The sequence below is a fragment of the Meriones unguiculatus genome, chromosome 1 (genome assembly GCF_030254825.1).
Source record: "Meriones unguiculatus strain TT.TT164.6M chromosome 1, Bangor_MerUng_6.1, whole genome shotgun sequence".
Lineage (NCBI taxonomy): Eukaryota > Metazoa > Chordata > Mammalia > Rodentia > Muridae > Meriones > Meriones unguiculatus.
In genome coordinates this window covers 61,022,564-61,039,106 of record NC_083349.1, presented here as the reverse complement: position 1 = coordinate 61,039,106, position 16,543 = coordinate 61,022,564, and the positions used below count along the sequence as shown (strand labels likewise).

General features: G+C 48.5%; 1 protein-coding gene across 6 annotated transcripts in view; it reads right to left on the bottom strand.

Moving 5' to 3' along the window:
* The window catches only part of Wbp1l (WW domain binding protein 1 like), a 63,146-nt gene that overhangs the window by 27,790 nt on the left and 18,813 nt on the right, over positions 1-16,543 (bottom strand). The window contains exon 1 of one of the 6 annotated variants that reach the window (XM_060390646.1): positions 11,121-11,304. The exons of 4 other annotated variants lie outside the window; for them this stretch is intronic. Coding sequence is in view for 1 of the 2 variants with exons in the window: in XM_060390643.1 (XP_060246626.1) it covers positions 11,121-11,147 (27 nt within the window). In the remaining variant the exon portion in view is untranslated. Of the gene's footprint in view, positions 1-11,120; positions 11,305-16,543 lie in introns of those variants that run through there. One more of the 6 variants, XM_060390643.1, reaches the window with a different exon arrangement.

Sequence of the window (16,543 nt, the reverse complement as noted above, 5' to 3'; positions counted from 1 at the left end):
AGGAGTGCAGGCGGGGTGCAGGCAGGGATTCAGGTGGGGTGCAGGCAGGGCACTTCTTGAACACACCGGGCAGGTTTGACTCATATGGTATCTTTATCTTTTTAAATTGTTTCTATTTTATGTATATGAATGTTTTGCCTGCAAGCATGTATGTGCACCCCATGTGCCTGGTGCCTACAGAGGTCAGAGGAAGTTGTTTGAGCCCACGGAACTGGAGTTGTGAGCAGCCATGTAGGTGCTGGGAATAGAAGCTGGGTACTGTGGAAGAGCAACCATTGCTCTTAACTGCTGAGCCATCTCTCCAGCCCCTGATCTGGCTTTTTACATAGGTGCCAGGGGACTTAACTGACTGAGCTACCATCCCAGCCCCTATTTTTCATTTAAAGAAGGAAAGGAAGGGAGGGCAGGGGAGGGAAAGCACCATTAGATAAGAACATAAACACAGGGGTTGAAGAGAAGTTTTGGCAGGTAAGAGCGCTTGCTGCTCTTCCAGAAGGACCAAGGTTCAATTCTCAGCCTCTTCATCAGGAGGCCCGTAATCGCCAGTAACTCCAGTTTCAGAGGAACCAATGCAATGCCCTCATGTGACCTCCATGAGTACCTGGACAGACAGGCACAGACTTACACATATAAACAAAAGCAAATCTTAAAAACATATTTATTTTTTAAACTCCACGTTGCTGGTTACTCTCGAAAAAGCAAGAGCACAGCAGCACGTGGCTCCATCCTCACCACACGCCTGTGGCCCATGTCTCCTTTGCTCGACTCAGTCATGTGGGGACGTGTGCCGGGATTAGGTATGATTATCTCTACCTGCGTCCTGCTCACTCAGGTTAAGGCTGGGGAGACCTGAGCACCAGCAGCACCTCTTGTTTCCCACACTGAAGCTCACAGCAGCATCTCCCGTCAGACAGGCACCTGACAAAAAGCCGCTCTCTACTGCAGGAGGAGCAGTCCTCTTGAATCAGGGTCCCTCCCACCTCACCAGAGAGAACCAGGCTGCCTGTGTCAAACACAGAAGGGTCTTTCTTTGTTTCTTTGTTTCCTTCCTTCCTTCCTTTTATGTCTGTTGGTGTTTTGCCTGCATGTCTGTGTGTGGAACTGGAAATTACGGACAGTTGTGAGTCCCTATGTGGGTGCTGGGAATTGAACCCAGGTCCTTTGGAGAAGCAGGCAATGCTTTTAACTGCTGAGTCATCTTTCCAGCCCCACTGGAGGTTTTTTACCTGTTACTTATTCTCCTTTTTATAAAGAAAGAAGAAACCCAGCTTCAGCAACTACACTGCTAGGAAGCATTTCCTGAATCTAACATTGAAACGCTAGCAGAGAAAATTTAATGCAATCCTAAATTTTTATGCTGGAAGTTGACAGAAAACCAGCAGATAATGGACTTTGCCTTCCAGGCACTTTAATAACTCTCAAGACTAAAAGAAGAGAGAAAGCTGAGCATTCATGTGGTCTTTAATCCCAGCACTCAAGAGGCGGAGGCAGGGGGATTCTGTGAGTTCCAGGTTAGCCAGGGCTACACAGTGAGATCCCTGTCTCAAAAAGTAAAACAAAATATTACCACCAAAAAAAAAAAAAAAAAAAAATCAACAAAAAGCTATTTTCTTTTCCAAGACAGGGTTTCTCTGTGTAGCCCTGGCTGTCCTGGAACTCACTCTGTAGACCAGGTTGTCCTCGAACTCAGAGATGCACCTGCCTCTCCCTCCCAAGTGCTGGGATTACAGGCCTGTGGCACCACTGCCTGCTTTGTTTCAGTTTTGTTGCTGAAAAGATCCCTAAATATTCACCTTCAGGCTGGGGATGCAGGTCGGTTGGGAAAGTGCTTCTTTAGCATGCATCAAACCTTGGGCTCAATCCCTAACACAACATGAAACCAGGCATGGCGACAAACCCTTACAATCCCAGGAGGATCAGTAGTGCAAGACCATCCTCTGAGAAATTTGAGGCTTGTCTGGGCTACATGAGCCCCTATCTCAAAAATTGGGGAATGAGGGGCCTGGGGAGATGGCTCGGTCAGTAAAGTGCAAATGTGAAGGCCTGAGTTCAGTCCCTAGCACCTGGGTTAAAACCTGGGCGCCATGGTGCATGCTTGCAATCGTACGGAATCCCTGAACTTTCTGGCCAGCCAGCCTGGCCTACTCACTGTGCCCAGGTCTCAGTGAGAGGCTCCATCTTAAAAACCACAGTGGATAGGTCCTGAAAATTAACTTCTAAGGTTGGCCTCCATCCTCCAAACACGGCTACCTGCGTGTGCACCCCCACCACAGACACAGAAAGGGTCAAGTTCATCTTGCCCCTTCACAAATACACTATAAATCAATAAAATTCAGTAGTGTGTGGTGCAGGGGCTAGAACCAGAGCCTCACTTGTGCATGACTGCTGAGGTATTCTCGGCTTCCCATCACCTCCCACCCCTTAATGATTTGTACCATGGCAAAGCCTCTGAGGTTGTTTCTCCAAATGTTGGCATGTACACACATATAAGGTCACATGTGTGCTACATCACTCACATTCGTGTAGGGCACTCAAGCTTCTCAAAGCTCTTCACCAGCCTGCCCTTGTCCCCTGGAAGACACCACCCCTGAGGGAGCCAACCCCGAGACCACCCAGTTCATCGGTGACTTCACTGAATCCTAAAAACTGAAAATGGCTCATGGACAAAATACCTCTCCCTCCTGGCCTTAAATTATTTCTATGTGTGTGGGCTTTTTGCCTGCATGTATGTCTGTGCACCACATGCATGACCGTCAGATTCCCTGGAATTGGAGTCACTGTGAGCTGCCATGTGGGTGCTGGGAATCACACCCAAGTCATCTGAAAGAGCAGCCAGGGCTCTTAAACACTGAGTCATTTCTCTCAACCCCAAATACCCATTTCTTTGTCCAGAAAGAAAAGCCATAATTTTCAGAGGGGCCTGAGCTATGAAGGCCATCTTGATGTCACTGGCATGATGTCACTAGCAGTGAAACATCTAGTCACATCTCATTCCTTAATCATAATCCTCCACTCAGCACGGTATGTATCCTCAACCCAGCCCCTATCTCAAAAATTGGGGAATGAGATGTGACACAGCACAGTACTGAGGGGGTAGTACTGCTGTTGGCTTCTAATCCAGGGCTGGAGATTGATGTATCAAAAAGTTCAAAACTGTTCAAGACAAGTATCTACTCCAACCCTGGAGAAAGAATAACATACTTTCTCAATTGTGACACCTTACTTGCAGAGGTTAAAACAGCCTGCAATGGTAAGTGTGGAGGGTCGGGCTGTTACTGGAGTCAGGTGCATTCAACTAGGATACTGTGGTTTGGAAAGTGACTGCTGCCTGACCCTGATCTGGCCCGAAGGAGGTATATACCCAGATCACAGAGGGAAAGAGGCAGGATTTCAGATGTAGAAGGATTTGGCAGTATCTCCTCCCACACACAGGAAACAGCTGTTGGTTTTTGATGAGACATAGTCCCTGCTGATTAAGGGGGCAATCGATGTAAGAGGCCAGGTCTTTGGGCCGGTCATAAACACAGGAGCCTCAGGAAGCAAGAAAGGGTGCATCTGCCTTCCCTTTATTAATCAGCCTCCCATTCCAGTGCTGGGGAGACCGAGGCAGGAGGGCTGTGAGTTCAAAGCCAGCCTTAGCTACACTGTGAGCCTCCTCTCTTGGGCCCATGGCCCTACCCCCTCAGTACAGCAGCAGACTGGTGTTAGGAGTTTCTTCCCTAGAGCTCTTCACCTACCCATCGCTGAGCCCAGAATCAGCCAACCGTGTCTGACGTTGCCAAATGCCATGGGGGTGGGGTACTCACAAAACTGCCCCTAGTTTTAAAGAGCTGTTGTGCTTATTCAGTCTCATTTCCTGATTGGCTTACGCACTCTGTGCTCTGTGAACTCCCCAAGGGCAGAACTGAGGTCAGTATCACGCGTACTCTTAACAAAAACCCACCCGAAAGCCCTGGACTTGAAAGACTATGCAGCCAAGATGCTCCAGAACACCGACCCGAACCCGAACCAGCACTCTTGGTCCCTCAAGCAGCAGCCTGCAGAGAACTTCCCCAGGTTAAAGCCTAGAAATCTCATTTCCCGGAAGGGTGAGGAATGAGCCCCTGGCTCTTCAGCCACAACAGGCTTACTCTAACCTCACTTGGAGGTGGCGGAGTAGCTGCACACGCATTCCATGTCTGCTGGAGTCTGCCCCGGCTTATCCCAGGCCTTCCTGTTACACTGCAAGCCACACCGGGGTGGGGGTGGGGTGTCCTGTGGTGGGTGGGTGACCAGGATTTCCACACCCTTGACTGAAAACCACGTACTAAGTTAGGCACTATCTGAAACCGACACAGACCTTGCGTCACAGTCCGGCGGGCGCTCCTGAAATCATGTGTGTTGAGCAAAAGAGCCAAACAATAATAAATATGAAGCCAGAGAGAAACAAAGCCTTAGACAAAACACAGTCCCAGTAAACCCTCTGCCGCTTCCAGGAAAAGAAGCTAGAGCGTCACACCCCAGCCATCTGCAGAGCAAACATCCTTTCCCAGAGTGGCTGTGGCTCTTGGGGAGCAACTCTTCTCTGTAGTTGAATGAATGACTTAGAATTAAGTCACTGACCAGGATTTACTTTGTAATTCTTTTTTTGTTTTTTTTCCGAGACAAGGTTTCTCTGTGGGCTGGCCTTGAACTCACGAAGATCTGCCTGCCTCTGCCTCCCTGAGGGCTGGGATTAAAGGCTTGTGCTACCACACTTGGCTTTTTAACTTTTTTTTTTTTTTTTTTTTTTTTTTTAAGAGAAGCCGGTGCTGAGCTGGGCCCAGGCTGCGGCTGCTGCTGCTTCAATTTATTTTTATTTTATGTGCATCGGTGGTTTGTCTGAATTGTCTGTGTGAGGGTGTCAGATCTTGGACTTACAGACAGCTGTAAGCTGTCATGTAGGTGCTGGGACCTGAACTTGGATCTTCTGGAAGAGCAGTCAGTGTAATTAACTGCTAAGCCATCTCTCTAGCCCCACTTTTTAATTCTTTATTTTAAGATTTTTATTTATTTACTATTTATACAGCATTCTGCCTGCATGTGAGCCAGCAGGCCAGAGAGGGCACCCGATCTCACTACAAATGGTTATGAGGTTGGTGGGAACTGAACTAACTCAGGACCTTCGGAAGAACAGCCAGTGCTCCTAACCTCTGAGCCATTTCTTCAGCTTCACTTTTTAATTCTTAATGATTTTCTTGTCTATTTCTACTTTAGATGTTACTGCTCAAAACTCCCTATAATAGACACAGAGAATGAAAAAGCTATAGCTTTTACATGTACATATTTGTAACTATGATTCATAATACATTTTGACATTGATATACACATTAATCTACCAAGCAATGTATATCATGAAAGAGAACACTAATTAAAGAAATACAGAAATATCATTATTTATTTTGTTTTCCTTCCCTCCCCCCCAGTCAGTCTCGTCACGTAGCCCAGGCTGGCCTCTAGCTTACTGCATAGTCAAGGCTAATTTCCAACTCTCAATTCTCCTGCCTCAGTCTCCTAGGTTCCTGTGCCCAGCAGTCACCTCGAAGGACTGAACCACTATTTCCAGCAACGGAAGCCTCCCTTTAGGCCCAGGGTTCGAACTCTGCCCAGAAGAGCAGTGTCCATAGGTGACACAAATTAAGGCAGGTCAACATTTTGGGTTATTTCAACCCACAACTTACAGATCAGCAGCAAGATTTGCTAGAGATGGAGAATTAAAAGACCAGTGAAGTCTGCTAAGAAATGAGAGGAAATTTCTTCAAGACAAGGAATTTTACAGCTTTTTAAATATAACCAAGTCAGGCTTTTTTTAAATAACCAAATTGCTGCTTTCATAGAGTAAAATTTACCTCTTCAAGGAAAGAGGTGGATCAAAGTCAAGGGCAGCCACTGGAGGAAGTGGCTGCTGTCACTGGCTCTGTCCCAGAGAGAAGTCCGAGTCAACAGATGGGGCCCTTTCTTCCTTTCTACTGCTTTTTCATGAGAGGTCACAAAGAACATGTCACCCTCCTCTAAGACGCACAGCATCCCAGGGCCTCAACCGTTAACCCACGGGGGCTTGGGAAAACAGCCTCCTCTCCGACCCCTGCAGGGCAGAACAGGGGCGCTCCCCTGGCTGGCGCAAGACTGTTAGAATCTGTGCAGATAAGGATTCTGGCTCAGCCTCCCACAGCACAAACAAGTGTCACCTTGGTGGCTGCTGCAGAATACACAGCTGGCCCCCTCCCAGCTGGAGCTTGCTCAATTTGCCCTGAACTCAGGAGTTAAGAGCCTAAGCTCATAAGGGTCAGGGTGACGAGGAGGCGGAGCCTGGTCTCCATGGAGCACAGAGACAGAGTGCTAAGGGACCACTACACTCATCTGGACACTGGAACTTTGACCTCTTGAATTCCATTCTCCGCTGGTAACAGGAAGATAAGACCCTTCGCACATGGTGGTGATCCTGAAGTCATAAAGAGTTCCGGCCCCCCCCAAACAAACGTTGGCTAATATTCAGCAATCCCAATGCCAGAGGTCAGTAAATTAACTCTTCCTTATCCCCTGTCAGAGCTCTCTCCGTGCAGCTTGGCCTGGGAGTCATCACTGCCTTTTCAGTGCTCAGGTCACTTGTTTTGTGCTTATGATGTTGGGGACCCAACCCAGGCAAGTGCTGGGCGGCTGCTTTAAGCTCTAACCAGTAGTCCATCCCCAGCCCCTAAGGCTTTCACACATGAGGAGTAACTGCTTTCCGCACTGTTTGTCTGGCCCATGAGCATCACACCAAGAAGGACCTGCAGACGCCAGTCACTCAGCAATGCAACCCGCAGCGGGAACAATGACGGGTGCCTATGCCGTCCTGCTACAAGAGTCCAGGAGGATTAAGGGTTCAAGGCAATACAGCAAACCACCCCTCCCCTCTCTCAACTTTTTAAAAAGGTTACAAATAGCCCCTCAGGCCAGGAGCTGGCCTCCCATGCCTCTTGTCACGACAAATTACAACATGGACAAAAAACTCCGAGAGGATCAAAGACTTATTTTCAGTTCCACTGGAGACAACATATTTCTAGTGTCAAAGATAACTCACCATGCCATGACCATGATGTAAAAAATTTGGGGCACAGTGGGCCTCTTCCATAGAAGACAGTATTTTAATGTAAATTATTGTCTCCAAGGGACTGGCCTATAGCCCATTGTTTAGAACAACTGGTCACCCTATACAGCCAACAGCATCTACTGCCCAACAGCTGGCATGATTGGACTATGGTCTGCACAAGGGTCATCTTGTCACACCACCTGTCGCCTTTAAGGTCACGTGAGGAGGATCTGTACCTACTGAGTCTCCCCATTACCCACACACTTATTCTAGCGGAGACTGTGAACCTCTTAGGGGCTAGGAGAGCACTTTCGCCTCTACTTTGAACTATACTTGCACAATACTTTTCAGATAGAGAGTGCTGATGCTAAGAATCTTCTAGTATTACCAAGTCAATGCCTCCTAACTTGATCATGAACTCGAATGCACTCCTATCTGCAGGCCGAGGACCTGCTGCTGGAGTGAGAGGTTTTGGTTTCTTTAAAAACATAGAAATATTATAGAAGTGTGTTTTTGTTTTAATCCCAGCTGTGGGATGCGGGGCTGCTTCAGATTGCCCATACTAGCTGACTACGATTTGCCTCGTGCTCTAGCAGGGGCCATGTCTTTTGTCAGCTGAGATGGTTTACATTTGGAATTCTGGAGACTCTTCAGAGGTTATATAGTGCCAGAGCCCTGGAAGGGAAGGCTCTGCCCGGCACCCACTTCCACCTGCTGCTGTTGCTGGTTTCTGTTTGCTCCTCCTGCTGCTGTTTGCTGGGTGGCTGGTGGGAGATATCCTGACAACAAAGACCAAATTTGCCCCAATGCACTCGATGCCCTTAATTAGCAGAAAGTGGTCTAATCATATCAGTACCCCATCCCCCTCTAGCCTTCTTTCTCTCCTACCTAGTGTTGGGGGCTGGGGGAGTTGGAAGCGATGGTGTGGTAGATAAAAGAACCCAATAAAGTGGCCAAAAGTCCTGCCTGTAATATATGCTAGATTTTCTCTTAGCCAGACAACAGGACAATGTGCCTGTGTGCTCTGCCTAAAATCTGGTATATGGCAGCACATCTAGGAAATTTCTATACCTTAGCTCCTCTAAACACTGTACTCTGGTCAACACTGTGCTTCTAGTGAGCAATCTTCTCTGTCCATTGCATGAAAGAATTCACACATCCTGTGGCTCACTTGCCCTTCACAGACACTGAAGTCAGGCCATGCTTCCATCCATCCATCCACCCATCCACCCATCCACCTACCCACCCATCATCCATCCATCCATCCATCCATCCATCCATCCATCCATCCATCCATCCACTGATGAAGGTCCTTACCGGGTCCTTCTGACTCTACAAAAGATACCCCTGGTAAGCCTAGGGTTCTTGTTTTGTATCAGGCAAACTCAATCCCAAGATTCACCTGATCTGTCTGGAATGCTCCTTCCCCAGCTCAGATGTCTGGTAAACTATTTATTGGTTGAGGCTCAGATCAAAGAACATCTTATCAGGAAGGCCTGCCATGTCCACCCTCCACTGGCCTGTGCAGCAGCTTCACTACCCTCCATTACCTTCTTCCCGGGCATTCTCCTGTTATAGCGCCAGCATGCTGTCTTGTCTCTAAACCCTGGAGGCCAGAGTCTCTCAGAGTATAGCCAGAAATAATCTGGATCATGAACACCCGGGACAACTTAACAGAAATACTATGCCTGCAACCCACAAGAATCTACAAAATCTACATTTGAACAAACCCCACTTTCGGTGACTTTCATGACACCTGAGAAGAATGGAACTAGGTGTCTGGGACCTCGTATCTTCACATCCTTGCACCGGGCTGCTCGCAGTACGTGAGAGCTCTGCGTATAGGAAGTAGTCACTGTGCAAACCTGACAACCTGAGTTCAATCCCAGGGCCCACGGGTTATCTCCAAGGAATCTTTACTTTAGACAGCTGGCTTTTACATGACTCCAACAGAGGACTGTCAGATACAGAAAACTAGGTAAGCTACAAACACTTTAGCAGGCAGGGTTTGAACTGCAGAATCTGAGGGTATAAGGGTTTTTCAGGAGCCCTCCCTCTGGTCTAGCCTTTTGCCAGGAATCTGTTCAGAAACCAGCCTAGAAGACTGATTGGTCATGTAGGATGCTCTGTGGATTTCAATTCAATGCTTCCCACCACCTCATTCTCTGAGCTGAGTTGGTGTTCTAGGACACAGGCCTTCACTTCCTGGCCACTCCAGCATGTAACACGAAGTTGTCTTGGTAGAGTAAGAACTGTCCTCTCAACTCTGTCAGCGCACAGTGGTAGGTGCTGAATGACAGTCAGTTCTACAGAGGGGCCTGTTGCCTCTCGCTCCAGTACCACCACAGTCATGTGTCCTGTAACAGTGAGTGAATGGCGCTAGAAAGATGGCTCAGCAGTTGTGCTGCTCTTACAGGACCTGGATTTGATTCCCAGTACCCACAATGGGTTCCTCAAAAGCACCTATAACTCCAGCTCCAGAATTTAATGCCTCTGGCCTGTGTGAGCACCCACATTCATACACATATCTACATAGACACACACACACACATACAGATTAGAAATAAAAATAATAATTAAAGGGCTTGAGCTGCAGCTCAGCGATTCACTTGCCTATCCTGTGCGAGACGCTAGGTCCCACCCTCTCAGCGCATGCGCGCGCCACACACACACAAGTTCTGTGCTTACTGAATGCCAGCCAAGGTATTAGTGTTCTACACACATTCTTCAAGAAAATATTTTTAATTGCATCTCCAATATGGGGCTCGCCCCATAGGGGTGCCCTGAAGGAGGCTGCATGGGCCTGGCTCTTCCTGTCTTCCACTGCACCCCGCTGCAGACAGAAGGGGACGCTTCATCCACTCACTCTCTCCCAGCGCTGCTCAGCATCTCCAGATCTTACCAAGCACACAGCTTAAAGGCAACTTTTCTCAGGGACCGGCAAGTGCTCCCCACAAGGCTGCCACTATACCAAGTGCATCAGAAGACTACTGTGATGTGACACAGCAGTGACAGCATGCTTCAGGTTATCTTTCCCAAAGCCACTCTTAAAGAAGTCCTGGCAAACCCTGGAAGATCCGCTCACCTTGCACTCTGCTCAGAGAGTACCAACTGGCCCTCCAGGCTCCCTTTGAGACCTGGGGTCTGAGCTCACCAGAGGCTTTGCTTCCCTTGGGGACAGGCTGCAGAGGGTGCGTGTGCCTGTCCCTGCAGGGTACAGTTACACATTCCGATATAGACACGCCTCTCAGACCAAGGAGGGGGTGGGGGGATCAGGCCCTCAGAAGCCCTGGAACAAATACTTGGCAGGGCGGGCGGCGGACATCTATGCTCAGGGACAGCAGCTGGTCCCTTGCTACTGTTTTCTCATTCCACACTGGGGTACCAACGGGAACTGAACCCCCACCACCACTACCACCACCAAAACTGTGGCCCACAAAGCCATCAAGCCTCTGCCACAGGGGTCTGTTTGTCTGCCTTGCACATCGGTCAGCGGGGCCAAAACAAGCAGTTCCAACCCCAGCCCCATGAGGTGTCCAGGGTACCTCAGCAGCACAGCACATGTTAAAAGACGGGGAAGCTGCCATCCTAAGCAGGGAGCTCAGAGCCTCTGTTCACCCCTCCCCCAGTCCCTTCAAAACCAGTGGACTGGGAAGAAATCTCTCCTACCTCACCAAATCAAAATGGAGAAGGAGAAAAGAGGGGTTAGCAAGAACCCCACTTTGCCTCACTCTTCAACAGTTTCCTCCACAAAAGCTGTACACACAGCCTCATGGCTGCTAATGGGAAATCAGAAATGGACAGCCTTAGGGTCACCTGAGGGACACCGGGGGTAGAGAATCTGATGGCTCTGGAGGCTAGGAACAACCAGCAAGCAAAGACGGCTGGAAATGTTGTGTGGGACCTAACCTGTCAGGACAAAGACGCTTTTTAAAACACGCCCTCTGCTCACAGCAGTAGTACAATAACAGCTCCCGCCCTTCCTCCCTCCCCAGCCCGATCGACGGTCTTCTCAGAACCGGTCAGTTACCTGTCTAAGCCCCCAGAGGAAAGGCATCCTGAACGCGCATCGTCCACTAACGTTAGCAACAAAGGGCTCGCAACAGTTAGGGTCTCGCAGTGAGCATGGCCCGTGGTGAGCTGGCCTCTCAGCCGGTGCCCTCAGTTCACTGGTGTTCCAGAGCAGAGATGAGGCAGTAAACAGAGTCCTGGGACCCAGCAGGGCAGGCCGCCTGCTCTCCTCACTACTCTTCCCCCTCCCCCGCCCGGCCCCGACCCACCCCCACCTTCTCGTGACATATCTCAGACGCAGCACAGCCCAAGCTGTCTGCCAAGGGGGAAATGACATCAGTTCAGGCACAGCAGAAAAACTTCAGACAGCTGCTGAGAAACACTGAGGATGTGCAGTGAGCCCGGGACACCGGGACCAACCTAGAGCGGGGCCTGCTAGCTCCCCTTGCTCTGCTGTGGCTCCTGGCCGAGAAATCAGGCCTGGGAAGCTAAAGAGCTGCGCGTCTCTGCATAAGGACGGGTTCCCAAGGTATTGTTTCTCCTCAGGAAAGAAATTCAAGCCTGGTGAAAGGTCAGTTTCCAAGGAACTTTTCACACACACACACTGCCCCCCAATCAGTGGCAATGCTCAATAAACAGCAGCACGTTTAGCACTCTCTCTGGGAAGAGGCAAATGCAGAGGCGGCCTGGAGAGGCACCTCTCCCAGCTTAGGTAGTAACCCTGGCTGCAGCTTTGGGCCCCCTGCTGAACAGGAGAGTTTATATTTCATAAACAAACTGGGTGCGCCCAGGTGCCAGCATCTTTCCTCACTTGTCTTACAAAGGGTACAACAAGTCCCACCACACCCTCCGAGCTGCCAGTAATGCAGTTCAGCTATATTTAAACCAACTCCTGGTTCAGAAAAGCTCGCTTCCGCAGATCTGCCTTGCTCCCTTTTGGTAAGTCAGTTCTCGGAGAAAACCTGCAAGCTTTGCCCAGGAAACAAAGCCGCTGGAGTCGGCATCCTGGCCTGACGCTGCCTGTTCTTTGAGGCCAACCAACTCTCATCCTGAGCAGCAGTGCTTAGAGAGCTCCCCAGGCCTGAATCCTACACCAAACGCATGGCAGATGCATTGCTAGCACAAGCTCCACGGTTGGGTATGGATTTGCAGAAATAACTATTGGGTGTTTGGGTGTAATCTGAGATTGAACGCATGGACTCAGCATCCTAGACAAGGCTCTCCCACTGGGCTACAGCGCACTCCCAGGGCTCAGAGCTGACTGTGAAGGCTTTCAAAGGAAACAAAGTCACTTCTTAGTGACAGACTGCAAGCCAATTACATTCTTTCAACTCAAGAATCCATACAGTTTAACTTTGTCTAATGCCCTGCCATTCTTTCCCCTCAGCGATACCAAAAGGCCTCCATGGCACTGACACTGCGGGGCATGACTCACAGAGGTCAGAAAGGATTTCTGTAAATTACCATCTCAAACCCCCAGCTACGGGGTTCGCCATGCACAGCCCTGACTGTTACAGTGTGGTGCCACACTTGCAGCCTAACCACCGGACCCCAACCAGACACACAGTGTGCTTGCTACAGGCCACAGCTGCCAGTCAAGGTCAAACCCAGTCTCCTAACAAACGAATATGCCAAGCAGGCTGAGCCATTACATAAGGCTCATGTAAGAACAGACCTCAGTCTTACTGTTATGAGGAAAGAAAAGGATGATGTACCAAGTGGTGGCCTCTGTGCGTATCTGGAGCCCAGAGGGCAAATAACGAGTTCTCAGGACACGCTCAGTCTATCCCATGCCCTCGCAAGCAGGCTACAGTGCCAGGCAGACGAGACTGGTCATCACGGCTCGGCAGCTACAAAGACCAGTGAGGCGTCATTCAACCCCTTCCCCCCATTTCCTCAGTTTCCTGGCAACTACTGGGAACCAGAAAAACATGTGAAACACAATTTGACTTTGGCAAGCAAACTGTAGGAAGTATGTCTCCAGTCTCTCCTGAACAATTCTAGTCTGTACCGACTTAACAAGACAGACAGGCACCTGCAGTTCTCAAGAAAGACCGCCCTGATGTAAAGGTTCCCCTTTACCTGTCCCACACCCACTGACCACCCACAGCGTGCCAGGCACTGCTGTCAGGGCCAGGGAGCCTGCCATTAAACGACTCCTACACCTTGCTGTGATGGGTTACAGGATTACTCCATATGTCTCTTTGTCTGATGGGGGTGGGGAGTTGAGTAACACACACTGGCTTTGAACTCACTATTCAGGCAAGGATGCCCTGATCCTCCTGTGTCTGCCTCCCAAGTGCTGGGATTACAGGCCTGGTCATTTCCCCCTACCACCCCTCTTTGAGACAGGGTCTCACACAGCCCATGCTGGTCACAAACTCACTCACTGTACAGCTGGAGAGGACCCTGATCTATGACGCTCCTGCCTCCACCTTCCTGGCTCTGGCTTAGAAGAGTGTGCCACACCTGTGGTGGTGGGGACAGAACCCAAGTCCTCACAGATGCTAGGCAAGCTGGAGCTACATCCCCAACCCCAGCATTTCTAAACAACGTGCATCAGCGGGGTTCTGGGAAGAAGCAAATCTGCAAGTCTTGCATCACAGACTGGTTTTCTCCTCACGAACCATCCTGCTATGGAATCTACCCCAGACAGGGCTTCTTTCTAATCAGCAGTTGTCTGGGTGCATCTCCATGCGAGATTATACATTTCTGAGCACAAGGCAGCATTTTACCCAGCTCTGAAAAAGCGCTGACAATTTTTCACACTAACCTACTTCTTGCCTCAGCCCATTGGTGACTAACCTTCCCTAAGCACCGAGATCCGGGGGTGAGGACAGAAAAAGAAGGGGGGTTAGCTAATTCAGACACTCTCAGGAAGGGGAGGTCACCCTGTGCCAAGCCCTAGAAATATCACCACAACCTAGTGACAAATATCACCACAACCCAGTCCATTAGGATTTAGGAGGCAAGATGGCTACTGTTGCCAGCGTGGAGGTGGGGCTGGGAGATACTTTTCTCAAGTGATCCAGGCTCATACTCCATGAGCCAAAAATAAAGTCCTCCTTCAAGTGATCTTCGTCATCTTCCTGTCAATGCAGAATTAAATTAAATGCTGAATTTACCAACTTAAAAAAAGGAAGTCACACTAAACTAGAATTAAGCAGGATTATGATGTCAAAATGCCGTAAGTTAAGCACTGCTCACGGCCTCGGAGCGCTGTCTGGGTGCCCTTCTATTGACTCAGCGCTCTCCTCCCTAGAGACCCAAGACAGCACTGCCAAAAACGTTACCCCGGGTTCTGGTTAACTTCCTATTTTAAGACACACTGCAACAGCACATATAGTCACAGGCTTCACTTTTTCATGTGGTCCATCTAAGCCTTTTGACAGTGTTTTCCTAGGCAATTTATACATCGGTATTTTCACTTCTGGAGTAGGAACAGAGAGCTGGTTATTTGTTCTATCCTAAGTATGAGCCAGACTCTGGAATTCCACCTCACCAATTCCTCAATCCCACAACCCCATCATGTAGTGTGAGTAACCCTATTAAGTGGCTGAAGCTGAGGTACTGAGCATTGAGCTAGCTGTGGGAAAGAGATTTCAAATGAAGGCTCTGGCTTCAATGACACAAGAGTCAAGATACCAGAACACCAGATTTTGGGGGGGGGGGGGCAGAGGGGGGAGCGTGTGAATTCGATAAGTAGTTGTGAGGACTGCTTGGGGTCATGCAAGAGGAACAGCAAGAGTTTAGAACTCATGAAATGCGGCCCACCTGTTAGCATAACCAGAGCCCCAAGCCAGTATCCTGAGGATGTCATGCTGTTGCAGAGTTTGGCTCATAATCTATGAGCTGTAAGAAAACTCTAAGGGGCCTTTCAGCCCTTCACTGGGCAATGTCATTGGCATCTATAATGTGACTGAACTTTTCAAGCATTGCTGCTGGAGCAGATGAATGATTCATCCACCACTCTCAGAAAGGATTTAGAGGTGTAGACTATTAGTAGCATTAGGTTAAGGTGTGGTCTTTAATTTGTTTTTATTTATTTACTTTTACAATTTATTCATTTTTATTTTATGTGCATTGGTGTTTTGCCTGCATGGGTGTCAGATCTTGGAGTTATAGATACTTGTGAGCTGCCATGTAGGTGCTGGGAATCAAACCTTGGTCCTCTGGAAGAGCAGTCAGTGTTCTCAACTGCTGAGCCATCATCTCTCTAGCCCCCAGGTTAAGAAGCTAATGGCTTTGAGGTAGAAAATCTTGGGGTACAATTTAAAGTTTAGAAAGGCACACTCTTAATAGCTGTGCTAGAAGCAGAGTCTGTAATCCCAGCACTCCGGGAGGCAGAGGCAGGTGGATCTCTATGAGCTTGAGACCAGCCTGGTCTAAAGAGTGAGTCGAGGATAGCCAAGGCTACACAGAGAACCCCTGTATCAAAAAAAAAAAAAAAAAAAAAGAAAGAAAGAAAGAAAGAAAAAAAGAAAGAAAAGAAAAAAGCTTAGATCTATAATTCTAGAATTTTTTATAAGATTATTTTTTAAGACAAATAATAAAATAATTGATCCTTTCTTTGCAATTGCAACCTGCCAGTAAGAGAAACTGCCTGAGAATATTACCTTGCTTGCTTACACTCTTGCTAATCTATAACAGGTTGCTTAGTTACGTATGTATGTGGGTTCTTGAGAATAATTTGGTTTTTTATCCATAATATGTAAAACATTTGATCATGTCAGGGCATTGGGGAACATGTTTTTTTCTTACATATACTTATTGTAACCGTTCATGTAAAGAAAACCAGAATATGACCACATTGTGATTTTTGTATTGATTGAAAGACTTTGCTGGGATATAACATCTGTGGGAGCAAAAGTACTGTTGGAGTACTGTTTGCTCCATCCACCAAATGTATGTATATACGTAAAGCGGCTGGAACTTGAAGCTTGCTTCATCCACGTGTGTGTGTGTGTGCCTGCTTTACCTCTATCAGCGACCTCACATCCCCTCCTTGGATTGCTGAACACACTGTTGGAGCTGGCCTTTGACAGAGGAGCAGGTGACTGCCAAGCAGATGTGTACACAGACAGCCCAGTGGTGCTGCAGAATCCCACACAGGAGATGACAGCAGTATGTGCAGTGTAGAGGCAGGGCCTTGGCACACGATTTAGTGAACTGAATTCTAAGAGGTAATGACTGAGAAAGTCCTAAGGTTCTTATTTGTTCTCAATGTATAACAGAGCCCATACAGGAACCAAGCTAGATACATTCCTGGGCCTAGCCTCTCTGGGACATTATGGAACTAAGGTCATGTGACCCACCAAGGTTAGACAGGATAGCAGAGGTCTAGGAGTGTCTACACTGCAGTCAAAAAATATAAAGAAATAGTGTTGTCAGAACAAGACAGCTACCAGGCTTCCAGGGTAGGTGATGCTGCTACAGGCTCAT